A 26,414-nucleotide genomic window follows, 5' to 3' on the forward strand; every position below is an offset into this window, starting at 1 on the left:
GCTTTCCATAGTGATTGTACCAATTTGCAGTCCCACCAGCAGTGTATGAGTGTACCTTTTTTACCACATCCTCGCCAACATGTATTGTTGCCTGTATTCTTGATGATTGCCATTCTGATAGGAGTAAGATGAAAACTTATAGTAGTTTTGATTTGCATTTCTCTAATTGCTAGAGATGTTGAACACTTTTTCATATATTTGTTGATCAATGTATTTCTTCTTCTGTGAAGTGTCTGTTCAGTTCCTTTGCCCATTGGTTGATTGGGTTATTTGTGGGTGGTTTTTTTTTTTTTTTTTTTGGTGTTAAGTTTTTTGAATTCTTTATACCCTAGAGATTAATGCTTTATCAGAAGTGCATGTGGTAAAGATTTTCTCCCAATCTGTAGGCTCTCTCCTCGCATTATTAATTGTTTTCTTCACTGAGAAGAAGCTTTCTAATTTGAATCTATCCCATTTATTGATTCTTGATTTTACTTCTTGTGCTTTAGAAGTCTTGTTAAGGAAGTCAGATTCTAAGCCAATGTGTTGAAGATTTGGGCCTATTTTTTCTTCTGTTCTAGTGCCTAAATCTTTGAGTTGATTTTTGTGCAGGGTGAGAGATGAGGTTTAATTTCATTCTGATACCTATGGATTTCCAGTTTTGCCAGCACCATTTCTTGAATAGGCTATCTTTTCTCCAGTGAATGTTTTTGGCACCCTTGTCTAGTATGAGATAAGCATATTTACATGGGTTTGTCTCTGTGTCCTCTATTCTGTAATAGATAAACCTCTGGCCATGCTAACAAAGAGAAAACTCAAATTACTAAAATACAAGATGAAGAAAGAAATATCACAACAGACACATTTGAAATACAGAAGATAAGTAGACACTACTTTGAAAATTTATACTCTAATAAAATAGAAAATATCAAAGACATTGACAAATTTTTAGAGACATATGACCTACCCAAACTGAATAAGGAGGTCATACATGATTGAAACAGATCAATTTCAAGTAATGTAATAAAAAAAAGCCATCAAAAGCCTACCAACCAAGAAAAGCCCAGGACCAGATGGATTCTCAGAGGAGTTCTACAAGACTCTCAAAGAAGAATTAACACCAATACTCAAAGTATTTCATGAAATAGAAAAGGAAGGAACCCTTCCAAACTCATTCTATGAGTTAATATCACCCTGATACCAAAACCAGACAAAGACACATCAAGGAAAGAAAACTTCAGACCAATATACCTGATGAACATAGATGCAAAAATTCTCAATAAATTCTGGCAAATCACATACAAAAATTTATTAAAAAGATAGTGCGGCTGGGGATGTGGCTCAAGCGGTAGCACGCTCGTTTGGCATGCGTGCATCCCGGGTTCGATCCTCAGCACCACATACAAAGATGTTGTGTCTGCCGAAAACTAAAAAATAAATATTTTAAAAAAATTCTCTCTCTCTCTCTCTCTCTCTCTCTCTCTCTCTCTCTCTCTCTCTCTCTCAAAAAAAAAAAAAAAAAAGGTAGTGCACCAAGATAAAGTGGGATTCATCCCAGGGATGCAGGATTGGTTCAACATATGGAAATCAAGAAATGTAATTCATCATATTAATAGACTTAAAAACAAGAATCATATTATCATCTCAATAGATGCAGAAAAAAATACAGCACACCTAAAACACAAGAAAAACTAGGGATAGTAGGAACATACCTCAACATTGTAAAAGCTATATATGCTAACCCCAAGGCCAGCATCATTCTAAATGGAGAAAAATTGAAAGCATTCCCTCTAAAAACTGGAACAAGACAATTATGTCCTCTTTCACCACTTCTATTCAACATCATCCTTGAAACTCTAGCCAGAGCAATTAGACAAAAGAAAGAAATTAAAGGGATACAAATAGGTAAAGAAGAACTCAAACTATCACTATTTGCTGATGACATGATTCTATATGTAGAAGATCCAAAAAATCCCACCAGAAAACTTCTAGAACTAATAAACAAATTCAGCAAAGTAGCAGGATATAAAATCAACACCCATAAATCAAATGCATTCCTATACATCAGCAATGAATCCACTGAAAGAGAAATTAGGAAAACTACTTCATTCACAATAGCCTCAAAAAAATTTTTTTTAATACCTGGGAATCAATTTAACAAAAGAGATGAAAGACCTCTACAATGAAAGCTACAGAACACTAAAGAAAGAAATTGAAGAAAACTTCATAAGATGGAAAGATCTCCCATGCTCCTGGATAGGCAGAATTAATATTGTCAAAATGGCTATACTACAAAGCATTATACAGATTTAATGCAATTCCTACTAAATCCCACTGACATTCTTAATATGTGTATTTTTACCAATTTATGTAAGGATATCTAAAGAATTAATTCCTTAGCCAGGCATGGTAGGACACACCTGTAATCCCAGCAACTCAGGAGGATGAGGCAAGAGGATCACAAGTTTCAAAACCATCCTCAGCAAGCTGGTAAGACCCTGACTGAAAATAAAAAAATAAATAAATAAAAAGGGCTAGGGATGTAGCTCAATGGTAAAGCACCCCTGTATTAAATTATTTAATCCCCAGTATTTTAAAAAATAAGTTCCTGGAGTAGAATTGCTGAATGAAAGGGCATAAGAATCACAATCTTTTTTTTTTTTTTTAATTTGAGATACTGGGAATTGAACCCAGAAGCATTATACCATTGAGCCACATCCCCAGCCCCCCTGCCCTTTTTTAATTTTTACTTTAAGACATGTTTTTGCTAAGTTTCTTAAGACCTCACTAAGTTGCTGAGTCTGACTTTGAACTTGGGATCCTCCTTCCTCAGCCTCCCAAGTCACTGGGAGAACAGGTGTGTGCCACCACATCTAGCTCCATTTTGTTTTATATGCTATGTTCCCTTCAGCTTTGAAGACTATTTATACACTCTCTACTTCATTTTATTGATCTGAAACTTCTCTCTAAGGGCAATTTTTGAAGCACAGAGAGAAAAGAAAGTTCTGGAGCTTAGGAGTTTAAAGCCAGAAAGGAAGCATAGCTGGGCAGGGGAAGATATAGGGAGCATGCAGAAAAGACAGATGTCTAAATTATATGATTGTATTTCAAAAAGCAATTATGTTGCCTCCCCAAGTAATGAAAACTAGTAATGAAGACTTGTCTATATTTTAACAGACAACAGGACAGTTAATTAGCTCTCCAAATGTTTCTACAATGCTTGAAATCGTTTTGAACCCCATAGGTATCTATTTTCACTACAACCTGTAACTCTTGAGCTCATGTTGATTTTTCATCAGAATCTGAAACTACGGCCAGGCATAATGTCACACACCTATAATCCTCGGGAGGCTGAGGCAGGAGGAACACAGTTCAAAGCCAACCTCAGCAAGTTAGCAAGGACCTAAAGCAACTCAGCGAAACCCTGTCTTAAAATAAAATACAAAAAAAGTACTGGGGATGTGGCTCAGTGTTTCAATCCCTGGTGCCAAAAAAAAAAAATTTTTAATTTTAAAAAGGATCTGAATCTATTCATATTCCAAGCAGATGGGACCCAAAATAAAAGGATTACATTGCATTTTTCTGATGATTACTTGAGTTCTTACTATGAGCTAGGCCCTGGTCATCAGCATTTGTCAGCTCACCTACCTTGCAATAACACTGCAGGGAGGCCATGGTGATCATCCACATTTTACACAGAAAACAAGCTGTTGCCTAGAGTCTTGGTAGATAGTGGCAAAGCTAGGCCTCCACTCCCATTGATTGGCACAGAAGCTGTGCTCCTGCCTGGATGCACTGTGGCCTTTTCCCTGTGATTTATAGAGTGAGGGGAAAATGTTACGGAAGACTGAAAATAACCAGCTTTTCAGAGAGGAGGAAATGGAGAGAACATGTGTGGAGGAACATCTTCTCAACCATGGAACCCCAGCATCAATTTATAGCTCACCCCCAGAGACCCTGTGCACATACATCTCAAACCCTCAGACAGTGCCAAGGAAGTTAGAAGGAAAGGGCAAGCTCTGTTCGGATAGCTGAGAATCCAGGTGCTCCTCACAGGCCCATCAGAAGATGAGAATGCATTTAACACACCTAACTACCAAGACATCACAGCTTAGCCACACAGGACACCATAGTGTCAGCTGTTAACCCTGGTCACCTTGTGGCTGAAAAGGGCTGCGGTTTGCTAGGGCTGCCCAGCATCTTGAAAGAGGATCATACTGCACATCCCCCACTGCCTGGGGAAAGACTGAAGTTCAAATTTTGAAGTAGTTTCTGTAACAAGAACTTAAGACTCTTCACTTTTACCTCCAAATATCCGAAGGTAACCAGAAGCTTGATTGAGTCTTGGCATCTCTATCTCCATTTTGCATTCTTCTCCTTGGCTTTGAGTCAAATGGGACTCCAGGAACAAGTGCTGATAGATAAATATTTTGAGATGAGTCAATGCCATCCCCCAGGTGGCAGCTACTGCCTTCTCTCAGAGGCCCTACCTGACCAATCCTGAGATGATGATGGACAGGTCACACCTGATCAAGAGCACCTATTGTGGCAGCTGAGCAAAGCCCCTAATCCTTGCCCTGTTCTCCTTTTTATAAAACCTCTAAGTCATTGTCACCCCCTCAAAGATGGGCATAAGGACACAGGCCCCCTTGTTTCCTGGCATAGCTACAGATTGAAGTTCCTCTCCTGCTTTTCACCATTACCCCTCCTGTTTGGTTCTTAGGATGTGTGGCTGGACCTGATTTCCTCTCCCTAGAGTCAGGTCTCTGGCCTCGGACTCCAGCAACAGCTCTACCAACTGTATATCACTTTCACACCATTGTCAAGATCAAAAGGATGCAAGTGAAACCATCATAATTGGACAGGCTCCACTTGGGCTTCCTGCCACCCTCCATGAATACCCCCAGTATTCCTGCATGGATCAATAAAGCATTTGAGACATCTGCAAGAAGTTCATGGTGCAGGATGTTTCTAAAAAAAAAAAAAAAAAAAAAAAGCATTCACGTGTGGCGTGCCCAGGATAGTCCTAGGTCATGACTATTATACTGGTGTCCCAAGACTTTAGCACCTGTCCTAGGCAAAAGTGTCCTGATTTGGATAGTTAGTTATACAGTCACATTTATAAAGCACCAAAAGGGCCTGCCCAGGTGTAACAGGACCGCTCCTCTGGCAAATTGTCCCTGGCAGAGTTACTTGGCTTCCACCTCCCTTTGCCCTTCCGCCCTCCCCTAATCCTTTGGCAAATCCCTTTTGTACACCATTCTGTGTTCTACAGAGAAGCCCCACCTAAATGGTTAAGATGTTAACTGCTAAATAATCTTTCTTCAGATTTACAGAACCCAGTATTCTTGCCTAGATCTGGCGACCTTTGTAACACCCCTCCTTAGTGTTTAGTTTTGTGCATCAACTAACACAAAGCACAGAAATTGGTGTGAGGTATGTTACCGCCTGGTTCAGAAGCTCATTCCAAGGAAAAACCAATGCCCAAGAGTCGAGTGTTGGGGAGAAAGAAAGGCTTTATTCAAAGGCCAAAAAACAGAGAAGTGGGAGCCCTTGCTCACAAATGGGCTCCTCAACTCCAGGGGTCGGGGGGTTACAGATAGAGGAGGAGTAGTGAGGGAGAGGGAGAGGCTAAGAGAGGGAAGGAGTTCACTGTCTTTTCTGAGAATAGGCAGAGGTCTTCCAGGAACTCGGGTGCCACCTACCTCTTCCTGACTTTCACTCTGCTTTTTCCAGCCATGGTAGTTGGTACGTGTCTTTGGCCTTAATGGGGGCGTGGAGGTGGAGGCTAGGCAAATAAAATCAAGTTAACTCTATTTATTGTACTGGACGATATATTTCTCAAATGTTCAACAGGTCTACTGCAGTGTTAAGTAAAATCTGACCCAAAAGTTAAGGCAACAAAGGAGACAGATACAATATAAAGACAGAGATGCCAAGCCTTTTGATCCCATTTCAGCCACCCAGAGGACATCAGCAGGCCCAAGTGAAGAGTCAGGTTGCAAAAGCAGTCCTCAGGTCCCTGAAGAGTAACCTAGGCAACTGTTACTATCATAATCAACACGTTAGAGGTTATACCTACAAAGTTAGCAGGAGGCTAATAGTGGTGACCTCCAAAATCGGTGATTTTTAAGTAAACTAAGGGCAAGTAAAACTTAAGTTTTTATTTAAGAGAAGAAGACATGTGTCCTGAATGACGAAGACCCTGCTCAGCATGTAACCCTCCTGTCTGCCCCTGCTTCCCCTCCCTATGAAGCCGTTTGTGCTCCTGAGCCTCCCAGGATGGAGCTCTGAGATTGACAGCCACTCCATCTTCTTCAGGGCCAGACCTTGAATAAACATGACTCCTTTCTATGGACTCTCATGTTATGAGAAAGCTGTGCCATTAACATTTGTGTCTTCCACAGTGTCTGAATCTATTAAATAACAATAAATTCACAAAAGACATCATTTTCATTGGCTGCAATTCACTGGTATTTGTGGGTCACTTGGTAGCCATAAGCCAGGCCATCTCAGACTCACAAGTTCTTTTATTCCAATATTAATTACTAATGTCTACAATACTCAAGTCACACATCATACTTCACAGGAAAAAAATTATATATATATGCAGAAAGGTTAAGAAAAGGTGGTATCAGTCACAAGACAAGGCTTCAGGATGCAATGCCAAAAAAGGCAGAGAGCAGACAAACAGGAAAGAGAGTCACTGCAGGTGATCAGATAAGATCATGAACTAGCAGAGAACTTGTCCTGGACACAGTGCAGACAGCAAAGAACTTCTCTTCCAGGGTCCAGACGACAGACAGTTTGAAATGGACCGCGTCAAGCAGGGAAGTCAAGCTGAGCTGAAGCCCAGGGACAGAGTCAGAGGTTTGTTGCCTGTTGATCTCGTGACATGTTCACCAGAAGGCCTGCTTAAGGGTCAGTGTGTGCCACCCTAACTAGTCTTGGGGTGCTTCTACTCATATGGATTACAGGTAAGGGGGTTGTATCTAGTGAGACTGATAAATGCATGGGACTGCTTTTTCTGATATGATTTGTTATACCCATACATCCATGTACTTCTGATTTACTTCCATAAGTTAATAGGTGGTCATTTTTTTTATTAATTTATCAGTTTGTGTCTTATGATTGTACTGTGTAAATGGGAGTTATTCCTTTTGATAAGTTCTGTGTGTCCAACATCTGGTGATTATCTATTTACCCAGACAAGTTACCAAATAACTCTTCCTTAGCACTTGTACTCAAAATGGAGTAGCTCTGGGCTAGGTTTATATGTTCCAGCTCAGAACAAGGTACAACCTTCTCCCCATACCACTCATCTCTTGAATATTGGTCTTTGAGCAGTAAGCAAAGCAAACCTTAATCCATTAATACAGGGAGACTGGGAGAAGGAACATCAGCTTCCCATTCAATAATACAAACAGAAACATCAGGGTGTGTGTATACACTTATGCATTTTCATACACACACACACACACACACACACACACACACACACACAGAAGCTGGGCACTTAAGTCCAGCCAAGCTTTGAGAATATGGGACACTGATTCACCAGCTTAGTCTGCAGGTGAAACTTCTATTCTATTATCCTCTTTAAGAATACTTGTTGTAAACCAGAGCCTGGCCCGACTGTGATAAGAGAAGCCTTGGTGTGACAGGGCCGCTCCTCTGGGGAGTTGTCTTGGCAAAGTCATTCCCTTTGCCCTTCCCTTGCCCAGGGTTTTGCACCTCCCTATTCCTCTTACGTCATCTCCTCCCTTTTCCCCAGCATTCTAAGTTCTAGAGAGAAGCCCCACCTAAATGATTAAGGTGTTAACTGCTAAAGAATCTTTAGATTTACAGAACCCAGAACATCTGATGACTTTTGACACTTTTATAAGATATACCTGGCCGACTAAGAAGGTGAATCAAGATGGGATGTTAAAGCTTGGGCTGGGTCTTCAGTGTCCAGCTTTGTGTACGTATGGAGATATAGATGCATACACACACAGTATATATACATAGTAACTGCTCAATCAAATGAGTTTTAGTTCTAGACACCAATTAACACAAAGCCTATAAATTGCTATGGGGTTTAACTTACAGAAAAGCAATATGTCTCTCTAAAATGAGAGACATTTTATAGAAGCTAGCCCCAGATGACCCAGGAGGCCATGGTCCATTGTCATGTCCCAGAGAAAGAAGACACATGTCCTCAATGATGAAGACCCTGCTCAGCATGTAGCCTTCCTGCCCTGCTCCCCCTTCCCCTCCCTATAAAAGTCCTCTGTGGCCTGGGGGTGTAGCTCAGTGGTAGAGCACTTGCCTAGCACATGTGAGGCACTGGCTTCAATCCTCAGCACAGCATAAAAATAAACAAATAAATAAATAAAATAAATAAAGGTATCGTCTCCAACTACAATTTAAAAAAAAAAAGCCCTTGGTGCTCCTGAGTCTCCTGATGGTGCTCCTGAGTCCCCTGATGGAGTTTCCAGGTCAGTAGCCATCCTATCTTCTTCAGGGCTGGCTACTGAGTTAACCTGACTCCCTCCAACAGCTCTTGTCTTGAATCCTGGCCTTTGAACTTGGGCAACTTGAACTAACTTATCCTGGTAACACTGGAGGGTAGAAGGGGTACAAGGAGAGGGAGGGAAGAAGGGGAGAGATTTGTATGTGTAACTATAAAGCCTAGGGTGGAGAGTGTGTCCCCCTGTCTGGTAAGATGATTGCTACCCTCCAAGTCACCTCCCCGGGTCCCAGCTTTACTTTCAGAACTAACACCACAGATTTCGATTTCCCGAAGATCACCTTCCTTAGAACTCCAGCTGGGAACAAGACTATGCACTGAGGGCACCTCCAAGATTGGAGATGGAAAGGATGTCCAGAAAGGAGCAACTTAGCCCAGCTGCGCCATCACTGAGGAGACTCCATCTCCCAGCTCTTACAGGTAAATTTGGAGGAATGGGGCCCCATTCACTCTTGAAAAAACTGTAACTCACCATGACTGCAGTCTCTGAGGAGCACACCACTTGAGTTTCTGAAGGGCATTGCCACCCTGATAGGGCTGGTTTGAAAGAGCAACGGCCTTTGTCTTAAGTGCATTTCACAATCTTGAAAAACCACATCTCATTTTATCTCTTAGCCCTTGAGGTTGCAAACTCCACTACTGTACAACCCACAGGAGGAGCCATGCGACATGGAGTGAAAGGGTCCAATCCAGTTCATTGCCAGTAAAGAAGTCATCCACCAGCCAGGCCAAATCCAAATCCAAATCCAGTTCCAGTCCTCATGGGATCTCACTATGGGTCCAATCCCCACTCCAGTCTCAAACCTATACAGTAAGCCTCCAGAACTTCCTCCTGTCCCCACACTGGGGTCCTGATGTCCTCTTGATAATGCCACCCGTGGTTCCCAGGATGGGAGTTCTCTTAGCTGTGGCTGCAGAAGTGGTTCTCTAGAGGACCCCAGCTTAAGCATCACCTTGGACTTAGAGATGCAAGTTTCCTGCCTGCCTCAGACCACCTGGATCTGAATCTGCATTTTAACACGATCCCCAAAGGATCCCTATTACCATTAAGGTTTTAAAAGTGCTGTTCTAGGACTGAAGACCCTCCGAGGGGCCCCTGGTCATAAACATGAATCATCACCTAGACCGGTTTTTTTCTTGTAAATACCGACAACTTTCCCTAGCTCCAGGCCACCGAATTATTATGTTAGCAGGCTCCTCCCCTTTTTTGATAACTTGCCCAAATCTCTCTGGTAGTGAAAAAGGAGAAAAAAGAAGGTGGAGGGAGACGAAACCCATATGGTGCACTAAAATATAGGCACAGAGGGCAGGAAGGAAGGAAAGGCCCGGGCTGGTGCCACAGGATCCCTGCTTCCCCATCCACTTCCCTGTTTCCTGTGCTGGAAAACCATCCAGTGGTTCCCCTCTTGGTTTTCCACATGACTAAACTGCACGGGTCCAGTCTAATCACACCCCCGGCTGCCTGGCTGCTTCATCCCAGTTCCTCCAGCTCCCAGAGCCAGCCGGGCCTGCAGCCCTGTGCCCATCCCCACCTACCGTGGCCACACCCGTGCCAAGCAGGTTCTCACTGGGGGCCTGGCTGGGTGTGGGGCTGCTGAGTCTCCAGATGCTGCAACATGGAAGGGTCCCTCCAACTCCTGGCCTGCTTGGTATTTGCTGTCCCAGTGGGTGAGTTTGCACTTATCGTTCAGGTCCAGAGTAGACAGTCTTAGCTGTGCTCTTCTCTCTTGAAGCTTGAAGGGAAGCTGGGTTTGCCCAGAGCCTCCAGGTCTGCAGAGGAGAAGTGTTCAAATCAGGGCTTTGCCTTAGGTTTCCTGGTGACTCGAGGCAGTCCCCTGATTTTCTGGGCCTCGGTGTCCCCCCCAGGAACAAAGGCCACCTATACCACACATTGCCATGGGGGAATAATGGGCCTGGAATGGGGAAGACGGAGCTGAACAAATTTTGGATGTTGCTGTCATCCAAGTGTTTTATGTCCTAATGGGCACAGCCCCGAGGACAGGGGGAGGAGAGCTCATGGCTGTTTGGGGAAGTGTGGAATAAGGAGTATGATTTTATGTGGGGAACTGGGCCAGTGATGGAGGCCACCCTGACTCCCCAGCAGGAACACCAAGAGGTAAGTGGGAACTCCTTTGGCAGGTTGAGGTAGCAATGTCACTTAGCTCTGTAAATTGGTGTCCCTGGGAACTGCTCCTCAAAGGGTACAGGAACCCTCCACATCAGAATCCCAGGGGAGGGGCATTACTTAAAATACAGATTCTCTGGCTCCTCCCAAACCTGCAGAATCAGAATATCAGACAGCAGGGCCTGGGAATCTGCATTGGCAGCCACCTTCTTGAATGATTCTGATGCCTGCAGTTGAGGAAATAAATAGCAAAGGCCATTCTCGTGAGCCCCTCTCTCCACACCTAATCCTTTCCCCAGCCCCAACCTGGGATGCCCCTCCCATCACTATGCTCCTGGACTTAGCTGTGTGCTATTGTGTGTATGGCCTGGTATTGCGATGTTCTGCGCTGTCAATCAACATTCCCAGTATGGGGTCTTGTCTCACAATTGATGATAAATTCCTAGGCCTTAAGCTCCTGTGCCTTCCTCTTTAGCATTTAACACAGTGTGGAGTCCAGTTCTGGTCTGATGTGTGATTCTTAGGAAGCGCTGGGTGCTTGCTTGCTTCAGTAACTCCCATGAGCCCCGTGACCCTGTGAGAAACAAGCTATTTATGTTCCCTTTTCACAGTTGAAGAAACAAGCACAGAAAGGCTGGGTGGAGCCAGGATAGAAACCCCAGGTGTGTGTGGCTCTGGGCTCCTCTCCCCACTCACACACGCTGTCACTTTCCCATGACAGGGATAGAGATAGGGAAGGGGCTATCTCTCCCCAAGCTGACCTAACTCAGTCATCTTTCTGGGATGATTTAGGGATGGTCCCACTAAGAGGGTGGAGGTGGAGAAGGCGTCCCTGCTCACACCTGACTGGCAGACAGGAGCACTGTTAAGCACACAGGTGTTGATGTCAGGCACCACTTACAATCCTGGCTCTGCCATTCAGCAGTGGTGAGTTATGGTAGGTGGTCTAACTTTCCTGGGCCCCGTGGAATGGGGTCCCTGCCACTTCGTGGTGGTGCAAGGCAGGATAACTGGATCCAGAACGAAGGCCCCACGCAGCGCCTGGGCCCAGCAGTTGCACAATGAGCAGCAGCAAAATGGGGCAGAGGCCACAGCGCAAGAGGGAGGCAGGGCTTTGGGCTCCAGTTTGGTTATTTTCCTCCTGCTGAGGGTCAGCTGCCGTGAATCAGTTAAAGACAAAAATACTTAGAGGAGGCACAGATAGGGCAGCTACGTGTTCAAGAAAACAAAAACCAAACCACACATCGGCTCTAGCTGTGTGGAGAGAAGAGGAGCCAGGCCAGGCCACCCATGCCCACAGCCAGCTGGGCTGAGGAGAACGCTTTCCTCTACAGACCAGCAGCCACTGCGCTGTTAGAACCATGAGGCCAGTGAACCAGGGTGACCCGGGAACTGCATTTCTTGAAGTCCTTGTTCACCTGTGAGCTCCCCACGTGCCTCAGCTAGAGGACACAGGCCATGTCTCCACTGCCACGTGCAAGCCACTGAGCTCCTATGCACAGGTGCCATGCTGACATGGGCCTGCTGGTCACAGTCACTGCCCTGTCCATGTCTGGGAGAGTGAGGTAGAACCTTGATGAAAGAGAAGCGGGAGGAATCCCATTTTCCATACCCTTCTCCATCCAAACACCCTAACCTTCAGGGGCTCCCACATCGCCTCCCTTGTCTTTACCCTTCTCACTTCCACCAAATTCATTTTAGAAAACTGGAGAGGTGAGGCAGTTCAGAGTAGGGGGCAGCTGTGACCACCTCAGTGAGCTTGGAGGCCTCAGAGGTCCACAAGCCTGTGATACATGCAGGTGTGGTAGCTGCCATCCTCGGGGACCCCTTGTGCCAGGTTACTGACGAACAGCTTATTTTCTTTTTGCCATGACCTGCAAGGAGAGGAACCTCATTCCTGTTTCAGGGCATCTTGGCAAACCAAAGTGGCTTTGCTGGAACATCACAGCCTGAATGTGAAGGGAATCCTTTCAGGACACACCCAGCTCCTCAAGCTATCCTGCCACCTACCTGGGAGCCGGGGTTGGATAAAGCCTGGTTCTAAGAGCTATTTACTTTACCAGTTCTGAATTAGTGCAGAAAAACAAATCAAAATGGCAAGAGAAATAGCAGCAGGCATCCAAGGACCTGGTGGTGCTTATTTGGGAGGCAGGGAAAGGTCAGGGAGGAGATGGGCTGCTGTCATGGGGCCAGGAGGAAATGGGAGGGTTGAATGAACTGAGGCTCTTCTGCTCCCAAAGCCACTGTGGGCAGGTTTGCTCGACTGCGGAGTCCTACCCGGGAGGCAGAGGAGGGAAGAAGAGCAGAGCCTCCCTTCAGAACTCTGAAGGGCAGCACTGTGGTGGCACTGGCTGCAGGACACACGGGCAGCCTGTGACTGCAGCTCCATCCGCTCATGTAGCAGGCCACATCCACGTTCACAACCAAATGGCTAGAGAGTCCAGAGTTCAAGGGGAGTTCAACGGCTCACCCTGGGGGCCCTCAGGACCAGCCAGGGCTTTCACTCCCACTCCCTCACACTCGCCCCTTCCTGGAACTTCCTGGGTCTGGTTTACACTGAAGGATGGAATTCCTGCTTCCCCTTCCTCCTCTCTCCTCTGGTCTCTATTTCAGTCTCTATTCACCTTCTCTCCACTGATAACCTATCCTGACAGGCCATAAGCCCAGGAGAGAATCACTGAGAGCAAACTGAGGGACAGGAAGAAATAGAATGAAAGACCATACGCCCCAGGGACCCACACTGGTGAATACTGATGGTCAAGATGATCAAGGATCCTTGCCCCAAAACACTTCTCCTCGCCCTCCAGATTCTACAATGTCTGAGAAGCCACCACTAAATCTACTCCCCAGAATACCCATTGGCTGCCCAGGTAACCTCAAGAAGGATGGACACTTACAGATAGTTGAGCTTGTCATATTGGGTAAAGTCAACCATGGGGTAGTAGCACTGAAGCACAGAAGGCTTTTGAAAGGCCTGATTCTGAGTACCAGGACATCATCTCTCCTGGAGTCACAGTCAGTGACTTCCACCTGGCCTTATCCCTCCCCTGCCCTCAAAATCCATAACTTGCTCCTTCCAGAAAACTGTGCTATAAAGCCTACCCCAGCAGACCTAATTCTTGTTATAGCGCCATTCTGTGAGGACACCCACTGCTCTAGCCATTGTCCCACAGTGACCAACATGGGGCTCACTTTCCTCTCTGTGATACCCTAGGGAGGTTCTTCAATGCTAGACACTATGAAAACATCAAAAGAGCAGGGTGCCAGGTCACACACCTACTCAAGAGGCTGAGACAGGAGGATTGTAAGTTCAAGGTCAGCCTGGGCAAACTAGCAAGGCCCTGCCTCAAAATAAGAAAGACTGAGGATGTAGCTCAGTGGTAGGGCACCCCGGGTCCAATCCCCAGTACTAAAAAGAAAAAAAAATCAAAAGATGCATGGACATTGCCTGACTCCACTTTGCCATGAAACCAATAAGCAGCTTCCTCTGTAGTTAATGGAAGTGTGACTACATTTGCCACCCCACAGGTGAGCCACAGAGAGGCAAATTCCTGCCTCCTTCCTCATCCAAGGACTGGTGGAAATCTTTAGTCAGCTGTGGCCCAAACCAAGGCTTCTATTCTGATCCCTTCCAGTTGTGGCTCTCCCCCATTCCCTTTCTGTAGCTGTGTTCTTTTTTCCTCCAGAGGTGAGTTCCTTCTTACCTCTGGTGCAGGGCTCTGGGCTCTAACCAACTCTTCCCTAGGTGAATCACCATTGTGATTATGTGGGAGCTCTGTTCCTGTTTAATCAGCTGTCAGGAGGAGGCACACAGGGAGCCACATGGAGTGTTTAGTTAATGGCTGTGAAGGGGTGGGCGTGAGCGTGAGTGCATCTTTCTGGGCAGCTGAGTTTTCTGGCTAGCTAGTGGCTTTTTTTTTGGTACTGGAGATTGAACCTGGGGACACTTAAACACTAAGTCACATTCCCAGCCTTTTTTTGTGTTTCATTTAGAGACAGAGTCTCACTGAGTTGCTTAGGGCCTCACTAAGTTGCCTAGGCTGGCTTTGAACTCATGATCCTCCTGCCTCACAACCTCCCAAATTGGTGGGATTGGTGCCCAGCCACTAGTGGCTTATTTTTAAGTACCTAAAAGTCTTTATTTTATGTAGACATATTTCTAAAATATTTTATGTGCTTCCTTGTCATTTTATCCAGATTTGGCTTTCAGACAGATTTTTAGACTTGAAAGTTACTTTATTAAACATCTAGAAACTTCATTGCATGAATGGGTCTTCTGAGGCAGAGGGCTACAGCAACATAGCTAAGGTCCCCAAAGACAGCTCCAGAGCCTCAGTCAAAGCCCTGACACTCCATCAAAGGGACACACAACTAAGGCAAGGCATATTGTGACAATAAACTTTCCCATAGTGACTCAGGTCACATATGCACCAGTTTCAGTAGCCTTCTGCAGTGTCATAGTGACTCGGGCTCATCTCCAACAGTCCTTTGACACTGTACTTTATCATTTATGTCCCAGGCTATCTTTTCATTATTTTGACTGACACCCCTGCTCTCTGAGTGAGTGGCAACATCCTGTCTTGCTGCCTTCAATGGTTTGGTTTGCCTCCTACAAACCAAAACCACCTTCCAGCTTCTCAGTTTCTACTTCCCTGGGCTGGAAACATAAATAAACTAGTTAGAATTGTGTATACATTAAAAACAAGCAGTGGCAGAGAGTACTGTTAACATACTAAGGAGGGCATTGCCATGGCAGCTGTATCCCCGACACCCAGCACAGTATATTTGACAATAAACTCTCAGTAAATGTGATGGAGTAGATAATTGATTGACTATATGACCAGTTTGCAGGTGAGCGGAGGATGAGGACCAGGCTGTTCACTCTAGCTGCTCTAGGACAAGGTGGGGACTGAGTCTTTGAACCCCATGCATCACCTGGGCACGTCTCTGCTTAGCAGCCCTTCCCTACTCTGTTTACACTCCTTTGCACACTCTCCAGTGAGGGAAAGGAACTAACACCCTGGCCATGTCAGACAGACAAAGAAGGTGATCTACCCAGGTGGTTTCATTCAGTTCTTCATCCTCTGAGGATGCTGCTATGTCCTCCACTTTGCAGCAGAGGGACCCTAACCTGGATTTCAGGAACTTGCCTAGTGATTACCCAGTACATGAAGGAGCCCAGACCAGTGCCAGGCACAGATCAGGTGTTTGATAAAAGTATGATGAAAGAATGGCCAGAGGGAGGATGGTCGCCTAGGTCCAGCTGTGCCAGAGCTGTCCTGATCCCCACCATCCCTCTGGCCCACCACAGAGCGGCAGTATTTTAGACAACTGGGAGAATGTGGGTCTCCCGTTGACCCCTGGAGGTTGACAGACATGAGGCAGACAGATTATATGGTCCCTTACGATAAGTTTCCAAATGAATAATCCCCCCTGCCCTGTTTTAGCAGCTGGCATGAGCTGCCCAAGGGAGTGGTAAATGTCACCAGATGCTGGAGGCTTGGGTTCCTGCTAAAGCAAATGCCTCTGTTCCCCAGGCAATTCCACTGGGGCCTTTCCGCCCTCCCTTCTAATCCCTGGGGCAGGCTCATCCAAAGTTCTCTGTGCAAGTGACAGCACAGGCACCGCCTCTCTGGACCCTGTGAGCAGGCAAACACCAAGCACACATCTACCAGGAGCCAAGGTCAGAACCGGTGGTGAAAGGGCCTCTGTGTTCCCCTTCCACTCCTGGAGCAAAACCCAGCCAGGAGGGCGGGTCCAGGCCTGCCACATTGCAGAGTGTTTTCAAATCAGGCCTTGGGCAACGGGATGCAGGGATTAAGGCAAAAACATGAACAAGGGGACAGAGCTTCCCAGGGGCAAGCCACAGCTCTGCTACCTGTAGGTGAAATAACTTTGCCAAGTAACTCAGGCTCTGAAAGCCCCAGTTCCCCCTTCTCTAAAGAGGAGCTGATCATAGCATCTCATGGGGCAGCTGTGAATTTTAAACAAGTGAGGAGCAAATCTCCCAATAATCCCCCACTCTTCAGCTGTCTGGCCTCCTTACCCTCTCCTGCCTGCAACCTCTGTGTCCCTAGGATGCCTGTGTCTTGTAGCTTTGCTTCGCTGTTCCCTTTTCCTAGAATGCCACCCCCAGGCTCAGGGACATGCCATCCTTTCTCTAGGCTCTGCAAACACACAACTCATCTCTCATGGATTCTCCAATCCCTGCCAACCCAGCAGCTGCATACCCCTCTCCACTGCCCCACCCACTCCTTCCACCATGGCCCCCCTCCCTTCTGCTCAGTCATAGCAATTCAGTTCAGCATGGAGGACCACATGCTGGACCACAGTGACACCAACAAGACCACAGGGACATGGATCCTGCCCTTCCACAGCTTCTTGCAGGCATCACAGAGCCAGGCATGAAACACACACAGGCAATGTCTAGGCTGAGAAAGTGCCCATGCCAGCCCTGAGGCACAGGGGAAAGACACCAGAGCCAGGTCTGGGCTCAGGAAAGGTCTCCTTCTGCAGGGACAACTCAGCAAAAACTGAGGATGAGTGATAATGGGAACCACATTCAGACAGCAGGAACCACATTCAGACAGCAGGAACATTGTTCAGGTTCACCATGGAACACCTGGCAGGCTCGTGGAATTAATTACGTGCTCACAGATCTGTCTCCTTTTCTGAGCCATGAGCTCCAGCAGGCTGACAAGGTCTCTTGTTCATCTTTGGCACCGCAGCTCATATTCCAGTGCCTGACATGGAGTGGGAAAGTATTCAATAAATGTTCGCCGAACTGGCAAATGTTCAGCAAACAATACAGAGGGGATTGTGCCTGGATCCTCAATGCCTGCAAGATGCAAGAGATCAGAAGAGGCTGAGGTTACAGGGAGTGGGCAGTTGATAGGGAACTGAAACAGGCCAGAGCCTTAAGACTGGGGAGACACTTTCTGCAGCAGGCACAGCCCTTTGATTATGAACCACTAAGCAAACAAGCTCTTTCTAGGGATCAATGTCAAATCCTCCATGTGGATGAAAAAATATAATTCCCCTAGTTCAGAATGAAAGCGATTAGGCCCCCAAACAGGTTCCGTGAAGAAGCACTGTGGTTGTACTTGATGGTGAGCGGGTGTGAGCCCACAGGGTTTCTTGAAGGCACAGCTCCCACAGCCTGAGGCCACACTGTGGGGTTTACATCACTGTGCAGGTGCACAGCCCGGCAGCCACCTGGGTCAGGACACTGTACTCAAGGAGGGGCGACTCCTTGAGGGGTAGGTGAAGGACTGGGACTTTTCCATCAGAAAAGAGAAGTCACAATGGATACAGGATGGCTGGGGTGAGATCCCAGGGGAAGATGTGCATGCTCCAAACAGCAATGGCGGCCCTGAGGGTGAATATAGATGTTGGTTCTGTGCAGGAAGAATGTCTTCACCTCTAGGTTACTCATTGGTGGGTGGTCTGCAACAAGTGGGCTGAGGAAATTCCTGACCAAGGAGTGAGTGGTGCTAAATTACATCAAAGAGCAAAGAGCACTGGGTTTGGAGTCTGAAAAACTAGGTTTCTCCCACTTGCTACCTCTGTGACTATAACAGAATCTTCCTCCCCTTTCTCCCCCTGGGTGCTTTGAGGGTCACACGCAAGGTATATGTGAAAGAGCTGTGTAAACTGCAATGCCCAATACCACTCCTTCTAAAGGTCCCTTTTGTGTGCCACACCCCAGGGCACTAGCTGGGCAGGATTAGAATCCTCCCTCCCTCCCTCCCTCCTAATGGAGGCACCACCCCTGACCTGATCCTCAACACACAGCCCTGGGACTCTCCAGTCCTGGTTCAGCTGGGGACAGAGCTCAGCTCTACATTCTTCAGTGTTCATAAGATGGGAGGTGGGAAAACAGTCCAAAAGCACATGCATAGGGCCACAAGTCAATAGAGCAGCTGCTACTCTAGCCTCTCTGCTCCCTGCCTGGGGACTAGCCTTTTGGGAAGTCAGTCAGGGCACAGTCCACCGGGTTGACCTGAATTCTAGAGGAATACTGTCCACTGGCTCAACCCATCAAAACACTGGCAGACAAAGGAAAGAGAAGGAGTGAATGAGAATCCAGAAGGGTAAATATGTCAAGGGCTGCAGTGACCTCCCAGGGAGTATTGGTGTTCTCAGATGTTCCCCAAGCCTCTAGTGAACTACAGTGCACATTGTGGAGCAAGAAAGTCCCAAGTGTGAATGCCAACTTTGCTTAGCTGTGTGACCTCAGTTAACCTCTCTGTGCCTCAGTTTAACAACATGTAACAGGGATGATCATGCTTACCTCTAGGATCACTCGTGAGAACTAAAAGAGATACTACGGGGAATTTACTCCACACCGAGGGGCACAGTAAGTGCTTTTTCTCTTATCGCCATCTTGGGGATCTTGCAACTCCGTAGTAACCTCGGAGAACCAGGACTTCCACAACAGAGCAGGTGTCAGGGAAAAGCTAAAGGGAAGAGTACAGAGGCACTGGGCCTGTAGCCGAGGTGGAGACCTCCACAAATGAGGCAGATGATCCCAGGAAGAGGGTGGGGTCCCTGTCATGGAAGTACAGGCTGGGGAGATTCCTCTCAAGTCAGGAAATGGGGTGCCAGGTTCCCTGGGGGAGGGGAAGGTGCTTCCTGAGTCCTGGGGTTCCAGGGCCCTGCGGGTAGAGATGCTCTGGAGACTGGGGATGGGTCCCAGGCCACCCTGACGCTCTCCACGGTCCGCAGGCCCGCCAGCGCAGCGCTGGTCCATGCAGGTGCCGGCGGAGGTGAGCGCAGTGGCGGGCGATGCAGCAGTGCTGCCCTGCACCTTCACGCACCCGCACCGCCATTACGACGGGCCGCTGACCGCCATCTGGCGCGCGGGCGAGCCCTACGCGGGCCCGCAGGTGTTCCGGTGCGCGGCGGCCCGCGGCAGCGAGCTCTGCCAGACAGCGCTGAGCCTGCACGGCCGCTTCCGCCTTCTGGGCAACCCACGCCACAACGACCTGTCGTTGCGCGTCGAGCGCCTCGCGCTGGCCGACGATGGCCGCTACTTCTGCCGCATCGAGTTCTCCGGGGACGTCCACGACCGCTACGAGAGCCGCCACGGGGTCTGGCTGCGCGTCTCGGGTGAGGCTGGCGGGCGGCCAGGGCCACATGGGGGCAAATGGTTTTCTCCTTCCCAGTCCGGCTGCGGCGTGCACGCGGCTGCGACAGGGATGCAACAAGACCTGTCCCCGCTCATCCACCCCAGGGGCTCTCAAAACTTAGTGGTTAAGGGCGACCTGGGAACTTGTCAGAAATGCAAAATTTTGTTCGCAGAAAGGATTGAGGTGGGACCCCGGGGAATAAGCAATGTAATGCAACTCAGAGAGTGAGTGTCCCCAGAAACTGGCAGACAAAGGGAAGAGAAAAAGGAAGAACCATAATCTTCACTATGACAAGGGCTGCAATGATTTGCACTGAAGGACATCGCATTCCTCCTCCCAAGAGGTGCACAGGGACCCCCCCCCCCAAGTGCTTGGCACTTGGCTAGATTAAGATACAAAGATGCCTGAAGCAGGTCCTGGTCCCTAGATCAGTAGCTCTCCACTGTGGCACCAACCCTGCGCTAGGACAATAATGAATGACCATTTAATGAGCACTTGCTAGGAGGCCCGGCCCTAGTCCAAACACGCCACAAGTATCGATTTGCTAAATCTCAACAACCCCACGAGGCAGGTTCTATTGACGATCCCCGTTTTACACAAGGACAAACTGAGGCAAAGAGAAATGGAATGGTTTGTCCAAGGCTACAGCTGTTTTGGGAGCCTGGCATCCTGGCACCCAGGAGACCACATGTCCTCCTTGAGGTCCCTGCACCTCACTCCTAGAGTACTGGCGTGCCCTTGGGAGGGAGGGGTGCCTCTTGCCCGCTTCTCTGTCACTGCACTAGGCTTTCTCCCTCTCCCCTGGGCCGCCGCTCCGTGACCGGTGACATCGCCCCCCTTTTCCCTTCCCCACAGGCGCACCACGAATCGTCAACATCTCGGTGCTGCCGAGCCCGGCGCACGCCTTCCGTGCGCTGTGCACGGCTGAAGGGGAGCCGCCGCCTGCCCTCGCCTGGTCCGGCCCGGCCCTGGGCAACCACTCCACGGCGGTGCCGGGACAGAGTCACGGATACCGGGTGACTGCAGAGCTCTCCGCGCTGACCCACGACGGCCGCTACACTTGTACGGCCGCCAACAGCCTGGGCCACGCGGAGGCCAGCGTCTACTTGTTCCGCTTCCGCGGCGCCACCGGGGCCTCGGCGATCGCGCTCCTGCTGGGTGCGCTGGGCCTGAAGGCTCTGCTGCTGCTGGGCGTTCTGGCTGCTCTCGCCACCCGCCGCCGGCTAGGTGGGTGTGCCAAAGACCCGGGGAGGTGCGAGAGGGCGGGCTGGGGCTGTCCCCTCAGGTGAGATCGGCCTGCTGACCAGCCGGCTTGACACAACCAGAACGTCCATCTTGCACCTGTGCTTAGGCTCGCTTTCTTCTCCCTGCTTGGATCCCAGGAGGTGGGAGCCAGGGCGAGTCGGATTTCACAGCTAGGAAGGTTAAGTACCTTGCCTTTTACCTGGAGTCACTGATACAGAGATTCAGCCACGTCTGGCTCTGGAGTCGCCGCTTTACCACCACCTTAAAAGCTTAAGCCGCAGGCTTTCCCAGAAGGCACCTTCCATTGTGTTACTACAAGCATCCTGAGAACCAGCTTTGGGGTGCATGGGGCTGGGATGCCCCCCACGGGAGACTGATGAGTCAGCACAGCTTTGCAGGGCACTGTGAGAGGGATCACTTAGATCCCACTAAGGAAGAAGCCAGGGGATGGTGTTCTATTCTGGTGTGGCCAGGAGGGAAGAACTTGCCCAAGAAGTGAGGTGGGAGTCAAGCCAAAATATCTAAATACACATGAGCTTGGAAAGCAAGGAGCAAAATGTGCACCTGGCAGAGGGGACAGTATGTGCAAAAGTCTGGCAACTTGAACCTGCAGGTCTCTAGAGAGCTGCCACACTGCTGCTGAGCTGGGTGACAAATTTGTTGTGTCCCCAGGTTCTCAGTCCTCCCAGGCTGATAGCACTAGCCTCCAAATGTAGGGAAAGAAATCCAAAATTTGCCACAGTTACCTGGCTGCTGTCCTTGCTGTGGCCATCCTGGCATTCTTGCTGGTTCTGCAAAGTCACCAAGCATTTCATGCCTATGCTTGATGCGGGGGGGGGGGGGATGCTTAGAAAGTCATCGTGTTTTCTTTCTGGTGAACAGCCCCTCACTCTGTCCTTTTCCTCTTTACTTGTGGTCCTCTTTCAGGTGGAGGGCTTCATGTCACCTCCCCACACCCTGCTCCTCTGCTGTCTGCCACGTGTCTCCTTGGGACCATTCTACACGGTGGGGTGTAGTGGGGGGTGGGTGTAGGCATGTAGGCTGGATGCTGCAGGCATACTTATAACTCCTTGTTCTTTCCCCCACACAGAGCACCCGGTCACCCAGGACACCCCTCCGCGGTAAGTGTGCTCATTGCCTCCCCTGTTTCACCCCACCTGGTCCCACTGGCCAGGGGGGTGCCAGCTTCTCAGACTGTAGCACAAGGAGAAAGAACAGGCTAAGGGAAGGGCCAGGGTCCCTGACCAGGGTCTGGGCCTACCTCACAGCCTGCCTCAGTAGAGCACACCATTCTTTGGATAGATCAGGGAGCTGTTCCCCTAGCCACCCCGCCTCCCGCCTGCTGTCCATGGTGCTGAGGAGTGACACCTCCAGGCTTTTTGGTCTTATAGTCCCCCAGGATTCTGGAACAGGCAATCCCACCATGGGGACACTTATTCTCTCAGGCCCTCTGCTGAAGGCTTCCCACACAAAATGTCATTAGAGGTTTTAGGATCTGGCTTAGATGAGGGATCTGGGAATCCCAGCTAGGAAGACATTGACCAGAGGTCATGCTGTCCTCTGTGGTGTCCACCCAAGTGAAGCCCTGTGTTGAAGGAAGAAAGAACTGAGTTCTAGCTGGGTGCAGTGGTGTATGCCTGTAATCACAGTGGCTTGGAAGGCTGAGGCAGGAGGATCTCGAGTTCAAAGCCAGCCTCAGCAACTTAGCAAGGTCCTAAGTAACTCAGTGAGACCCTATCTTTAAACAAAATATTTTAAAGGCTCAGTGGTTAAGTGCCCCTGGGTTCAGTCCCTGGTATTAAAAAAAAAAAAAAAACAGTTCTAGATACTGGGTACCCTGTGCTGGATGCTGGCGGGGGTAGGGTACAGTCCTTCCAGGCCCTCAGATGAGCCTAGCCCCCTCTCCAGCTGAATGCTCAAGCATCTCCTGCAGTGTTGATCTGTCACATATCCCCCCCTTTTTTTTTTTGCTAATGTACTATTGAACCAAGTCCCCTAAATCAGGAAGCCAGCTGTTGTTTAATCATTTAACAAACATCCAAGTGCCCCCTATGTAGCAAGCACTGACTTGGAAGCTAAAGAGAGAAAATCCCTGAACTCACGCTCTATAATGGAGAATTTTAATAAACACATACACAAATCATGTTAGACTACAAAAAAGGGCTGTGAAAAGTGGATGAAGTGGTGAAGCTGAGCCCTCGGAGACAGGGTGACCATGGGCTGGGGATGTGGCCCTTAGGAAACCTGAAGCTGGAGGCTAGAGCCAGGAGGGCAGGGGCTGGGGCAATCTGAGGAGGGAAAAGGCGATGGGAAGGCACAGTTGGGACTCAGCAGGGAGGCAGCGAGGCCAGAGCATGGATGTGAAGTGGGCAGGTGGGGCTGGAGGAGGGCTGGAGGTGCTATTCTGGATGGTCTGGGAGAATGGTTTCAGCAGGAATGGCCCCAACTGAACAAGGAGGGAGGAGGCCGTGTGGCTACATGGACAGAGGTGTCACAAGTAGAGGTGGGGAGATGGAAGGTGGGGCTTGCTTGAGGACGGGGTAGCAGCATGTGAGAGAGGGAGCCAGGACACCCGGGGTTGGAGCTTGAGCCCAGGAATTCTTACCAAGGTGATAGGGAAGAGGAGCAGCTGGGGAGGCCTTGGAGGTTTGAGATACCTGCCAGGATATCTCCAGCAGAAGTCTGGAAAGATGAAGGGACTTGGAGACAGGGTCTGGAGGTCAGGGACATGGAGCTGGTTTGTGGAGCCTCTGATGAGATTACTTGGAGGTGGTAGAGACTGATCCTAGCTGCTAGCTGCCTCTCACTGGGTGGGTCAGTTCACTTTCTCCTGTCTGCAGGCCCCAGACTCAAGAATCCAATTATGAAAATTTGAGCCAGATGAACCCCCGGGGCCCACCAGCTGCCACGTTCCCCATGAGGAGCCCCTCGGCCACCAGCATCATTTTGCACACGAAGTGAAGGCCAGCATGAGGTTTGGTTCCCAGGCAGCCCCCGCCAGGTGACCCCCAAGGTGGCCTTTACTGAACATCTTTGAGCCCCTGTGATATTTATTCTAGTGGAGCAAGCATTCTGAAAGCATGTGTGTACATGTGAACCTCAGCAGGAAACTTCCAGAACAGCTCCCCTCATCCTTAATTATCTAGGACAGGAAACGGACCATAGGGTCTGGAGGCCCAGGCTCCATCCTGCTCTGTCACCAAACTACTGTGTGGACCAGGGCACTTTCTTCCACTCACTGGGTCTCAACTTATCCACTGCTTAACAGGGTAAACCACATTTCCCCCCTGGAATGGTAGGTCTAGCAAGATCTGAAGAATCTGAGGAGTCCGTGTGGCTGCATGGACAGAGGTGACACAAGTGGAGGTGGGGAGATGGAAGGTGGGGCTTGCCTGAGGACAGGGCTAGATGTGATGGGACTTTGGAGAGTATGAGCCTATCTCAGGTGTGGGCCTTTGGATGTGCAGAGTTCCTGAATGAATGTGGCCCTCTCAGCAGCCTTGTGGGGAACAAAGCCCACAAGAGAAAACAAAAGATGGGGGTGTGCAAACTGTGGCCAGAGGAAGAGCAAATTCTGGAAACCTGGTAGCATGGGAAGACCTGGAGTCCTACCTTCTTCCATCTCCACTGTGACTGTCCTACACCCTCTGCCCACCTCTTGCTACCTCGAGCTGGGACCCCAAGGAAAGAAAATCAAAGACTGTTCTCTCAAAGCATCTGGAAGCTTTTGTCTCAGGAACTGAAAGCTGGAAGCCCCAAGGAAAGCTCTGGATCCCCATGAATTAAGAAGCTACAAGAGGCATTTTGTCCGGTGCTTGGAACCCCAGCCACTCCAGAGGCTGAGGCAGGACAGCAAGTTTGAGGTCTAAACCTAGTGAAACTCTTTTAAAATAAAATAATAAAATTGAAAAATGTAAAGGGCAAAAAAAAAAGAAGAAAGAAAAAGAAAGAAAGAGAGAGAGAGGGAGAGAGAGAGAGAGAGAGAGAGAGAGAAAGAAAGTAAGTAAGTAAAGGGCTGTGGATAGAGCTCAGTGATAGAGCAACGTACCTACCATGGTAAGGCGCTGGGTTCCATTCCCAGTACCATAAAAGGAAAACCAAAAACAAAAACCCAATTACTGATATCGCTGGTATCCACGAGTCCTGCTTCTTCACATGTTGAAGAATGACATTAGAGAACACGTGGAAGCAAACACATAAAGCAGGATTTAATGAAAAAGAGGTAACCTAGACTTCTCTGGGTTGGAGAAGGGGGCCACAGCTGGTATCCTGGTATTCCACGAAGTGAGGGGTTTTACCTTTTTCATATGTCCCAGGCTTCCTTTGTTCTGCTTTCTTCCCCTCATCTCTCCCCTTCCTGCTTATGGGTGACTAGGCCAGGAGGTGCTCTGTGGGATGCCAAAAGGTGAGAAGCAGATGGACAGGAGAAGAGACGGATGGAGCAGCCCAGGACACATTAACTAACAATTTTATAACTCCCTGTAGAGAGGGGCACTTCCTGGGGCAGGTTACCTTAGCAACAGGTTGGCCCAGGGGCAGGTTATCTTGAGAGGGTGGAGGAAGGCATTTCAGAGGGACAGTCTCCAACTTCAGGGACTCATTCAAATTGGCCTCCTTGATCCGACCTGACTCCATTTACCTACCTGTACAGATGGATGCCTGTCTAAATCTGGCTTCATGACAGTGCTGACCTCTCTCCACAGCATGTTTCCTCCTAGGATGTGGGAAGTCCAAAAGCAACGGCAATTTTGTCCCATCTGCCCCAGTTCAGCCTGGATGATTTTGTGGGGGAAGAGGAAAGGGTGCTGCCTTCCCTATTTACACTACAGTGTGAATTTGTTGGTACTATTGAGAGAGCAGGAGCGGGATCCAGGTAAGCTGTCAAGAGGAAGGGCCACAGGCAAGGGAGATGGGTTGAAGGTCGAGAGCAGCATGTTACCAGGCTCCCTCTACACCAGAGCCTTCACCAGGGTCAGTGGGTGGTAGCAGCTCATGGTAACGTGGGATCCACCAAGGAGCCTCTCTTAGCTAGTAAGAGGTCACAAGAGTTGGCATCTGTATCTTCTTGCTCAGAGATGCTTTTAGGCACCTCCATGGAAAGTTCTATATCACCAGGGAAGAAGTTAGGGACAAAGGAGAGATGTGTATTAGAACATCTTCTTGGTCTTTGAAGCCAGTTTTACAACCAAGGAAAACTGACAGGAGTTATTTCCTGTGTATCTGTTTCGTGCTACAAATTGGGTAAGGTATTTAGGGATACCTTAAAAATGAAGGTGGCAGTGGGTATGGTGGTGACACCTGTATGCCAGAGGCTCAGGAGGCTGAGGCAGGAGGATCACAAGTTTGAAGCCAGCCTCAGCAACTTTAGTGAAGCTCTGGACAACTTAGTAAGACCCTGTTCCCAAAATAAAAATAAATAAAT

General features: G+C 48.6%; 1 protein-coding gene and 1 long non-coding RNA gene across 2 annotated transcripts in view; one reads left to right on the forward strand and one right to left on the reverse strand.

Moving 5' to 3' along the window:
- Positions 1 to 17,361, reverse strand: part of LOC308631726 — a 63,940-nt gene extending 46,579 nt beyond the window's left edge. The window contains exons 1-2 of the long non-coding RNA XR_014018321.1: positions 17,272 to 17,361; positions 10,028 to 10,261 (exon numbers count right to left, since the gene is read on the reverse strand). This is a non-coding gene — a long non-coding RNA (uncharacterized lncRNA). The remainder of the gene's footprint in view (positions 1 to 10,027; positions 10,262 to 17,271) is intronic.
- SIGLEC15 (sialic acid binding Ig like lectin 15) lies at positions 10,049 to 24,800 on the forward strand. The gene is made up of 6 exons (XM_081263184.1): positions 10,049 to 10,159; positions 18,916 to 18,975; positions 19,344 to 19,727; positions 20,603 to 20,974; positions 22,083 to 22,113; positions 23,833 to 24,800. The coding sequence occupies exons 1-6, from the start codon at positions 10,108 to 10,110 to the stop codon at positions 23,951 to 23,953; spliced, it is 1,020 nt and encodes a 339-aa protein (XP_081119310.1). The 5' UTR covers positions 10,049 to 10,107; the 3' UTR covers positions 23,954 to 24,800.
- The last annotated feature ends 1,614 nt before the right edge of the window (positions 24,801 to 26,414 follow it).

Source organism: Spermophilus citellus (genome assembly GCF_964194105.1).
Source record: "Spermophilus citellus genome assembly, chromosome: 12".
NCBI classification, from domain to species: domain Eukaryota; kingdom Metazoa; phylum Chordata; class Mammalia; order Rodentia; family Sciuridae; genus Spermophilus; species Spermophilus citellus.

What these genes read in the sequence shown, in the direction of transcription:
- SIGLEC15 (XM_081263184.1), top strand. Translation starts at nt 10,108, where the DNA reads ATGGAAGGGTCCCTCCAACTCCTGGCCTGCTTGGTATTTGCTGTCCCA. An exon ending in GGTATTTGCTGTCCCAGTGG is followed by an intron (nt 10,160 to 18,915) that starts GTGAGTTTGCAC and finishes GCTTACCTCTAG; the next exon opens with GATCACTCGTGAGAACTAAA. An exon ending in CGCCACCCGCCGCCGGCTAG is followed by an intron (nt 20,975 to 22,082) that starts GTGGGTGTGCCA and finishes TCCCCCACACAG; the next exon opens with AGCACCCGGTCACCCAGGAC.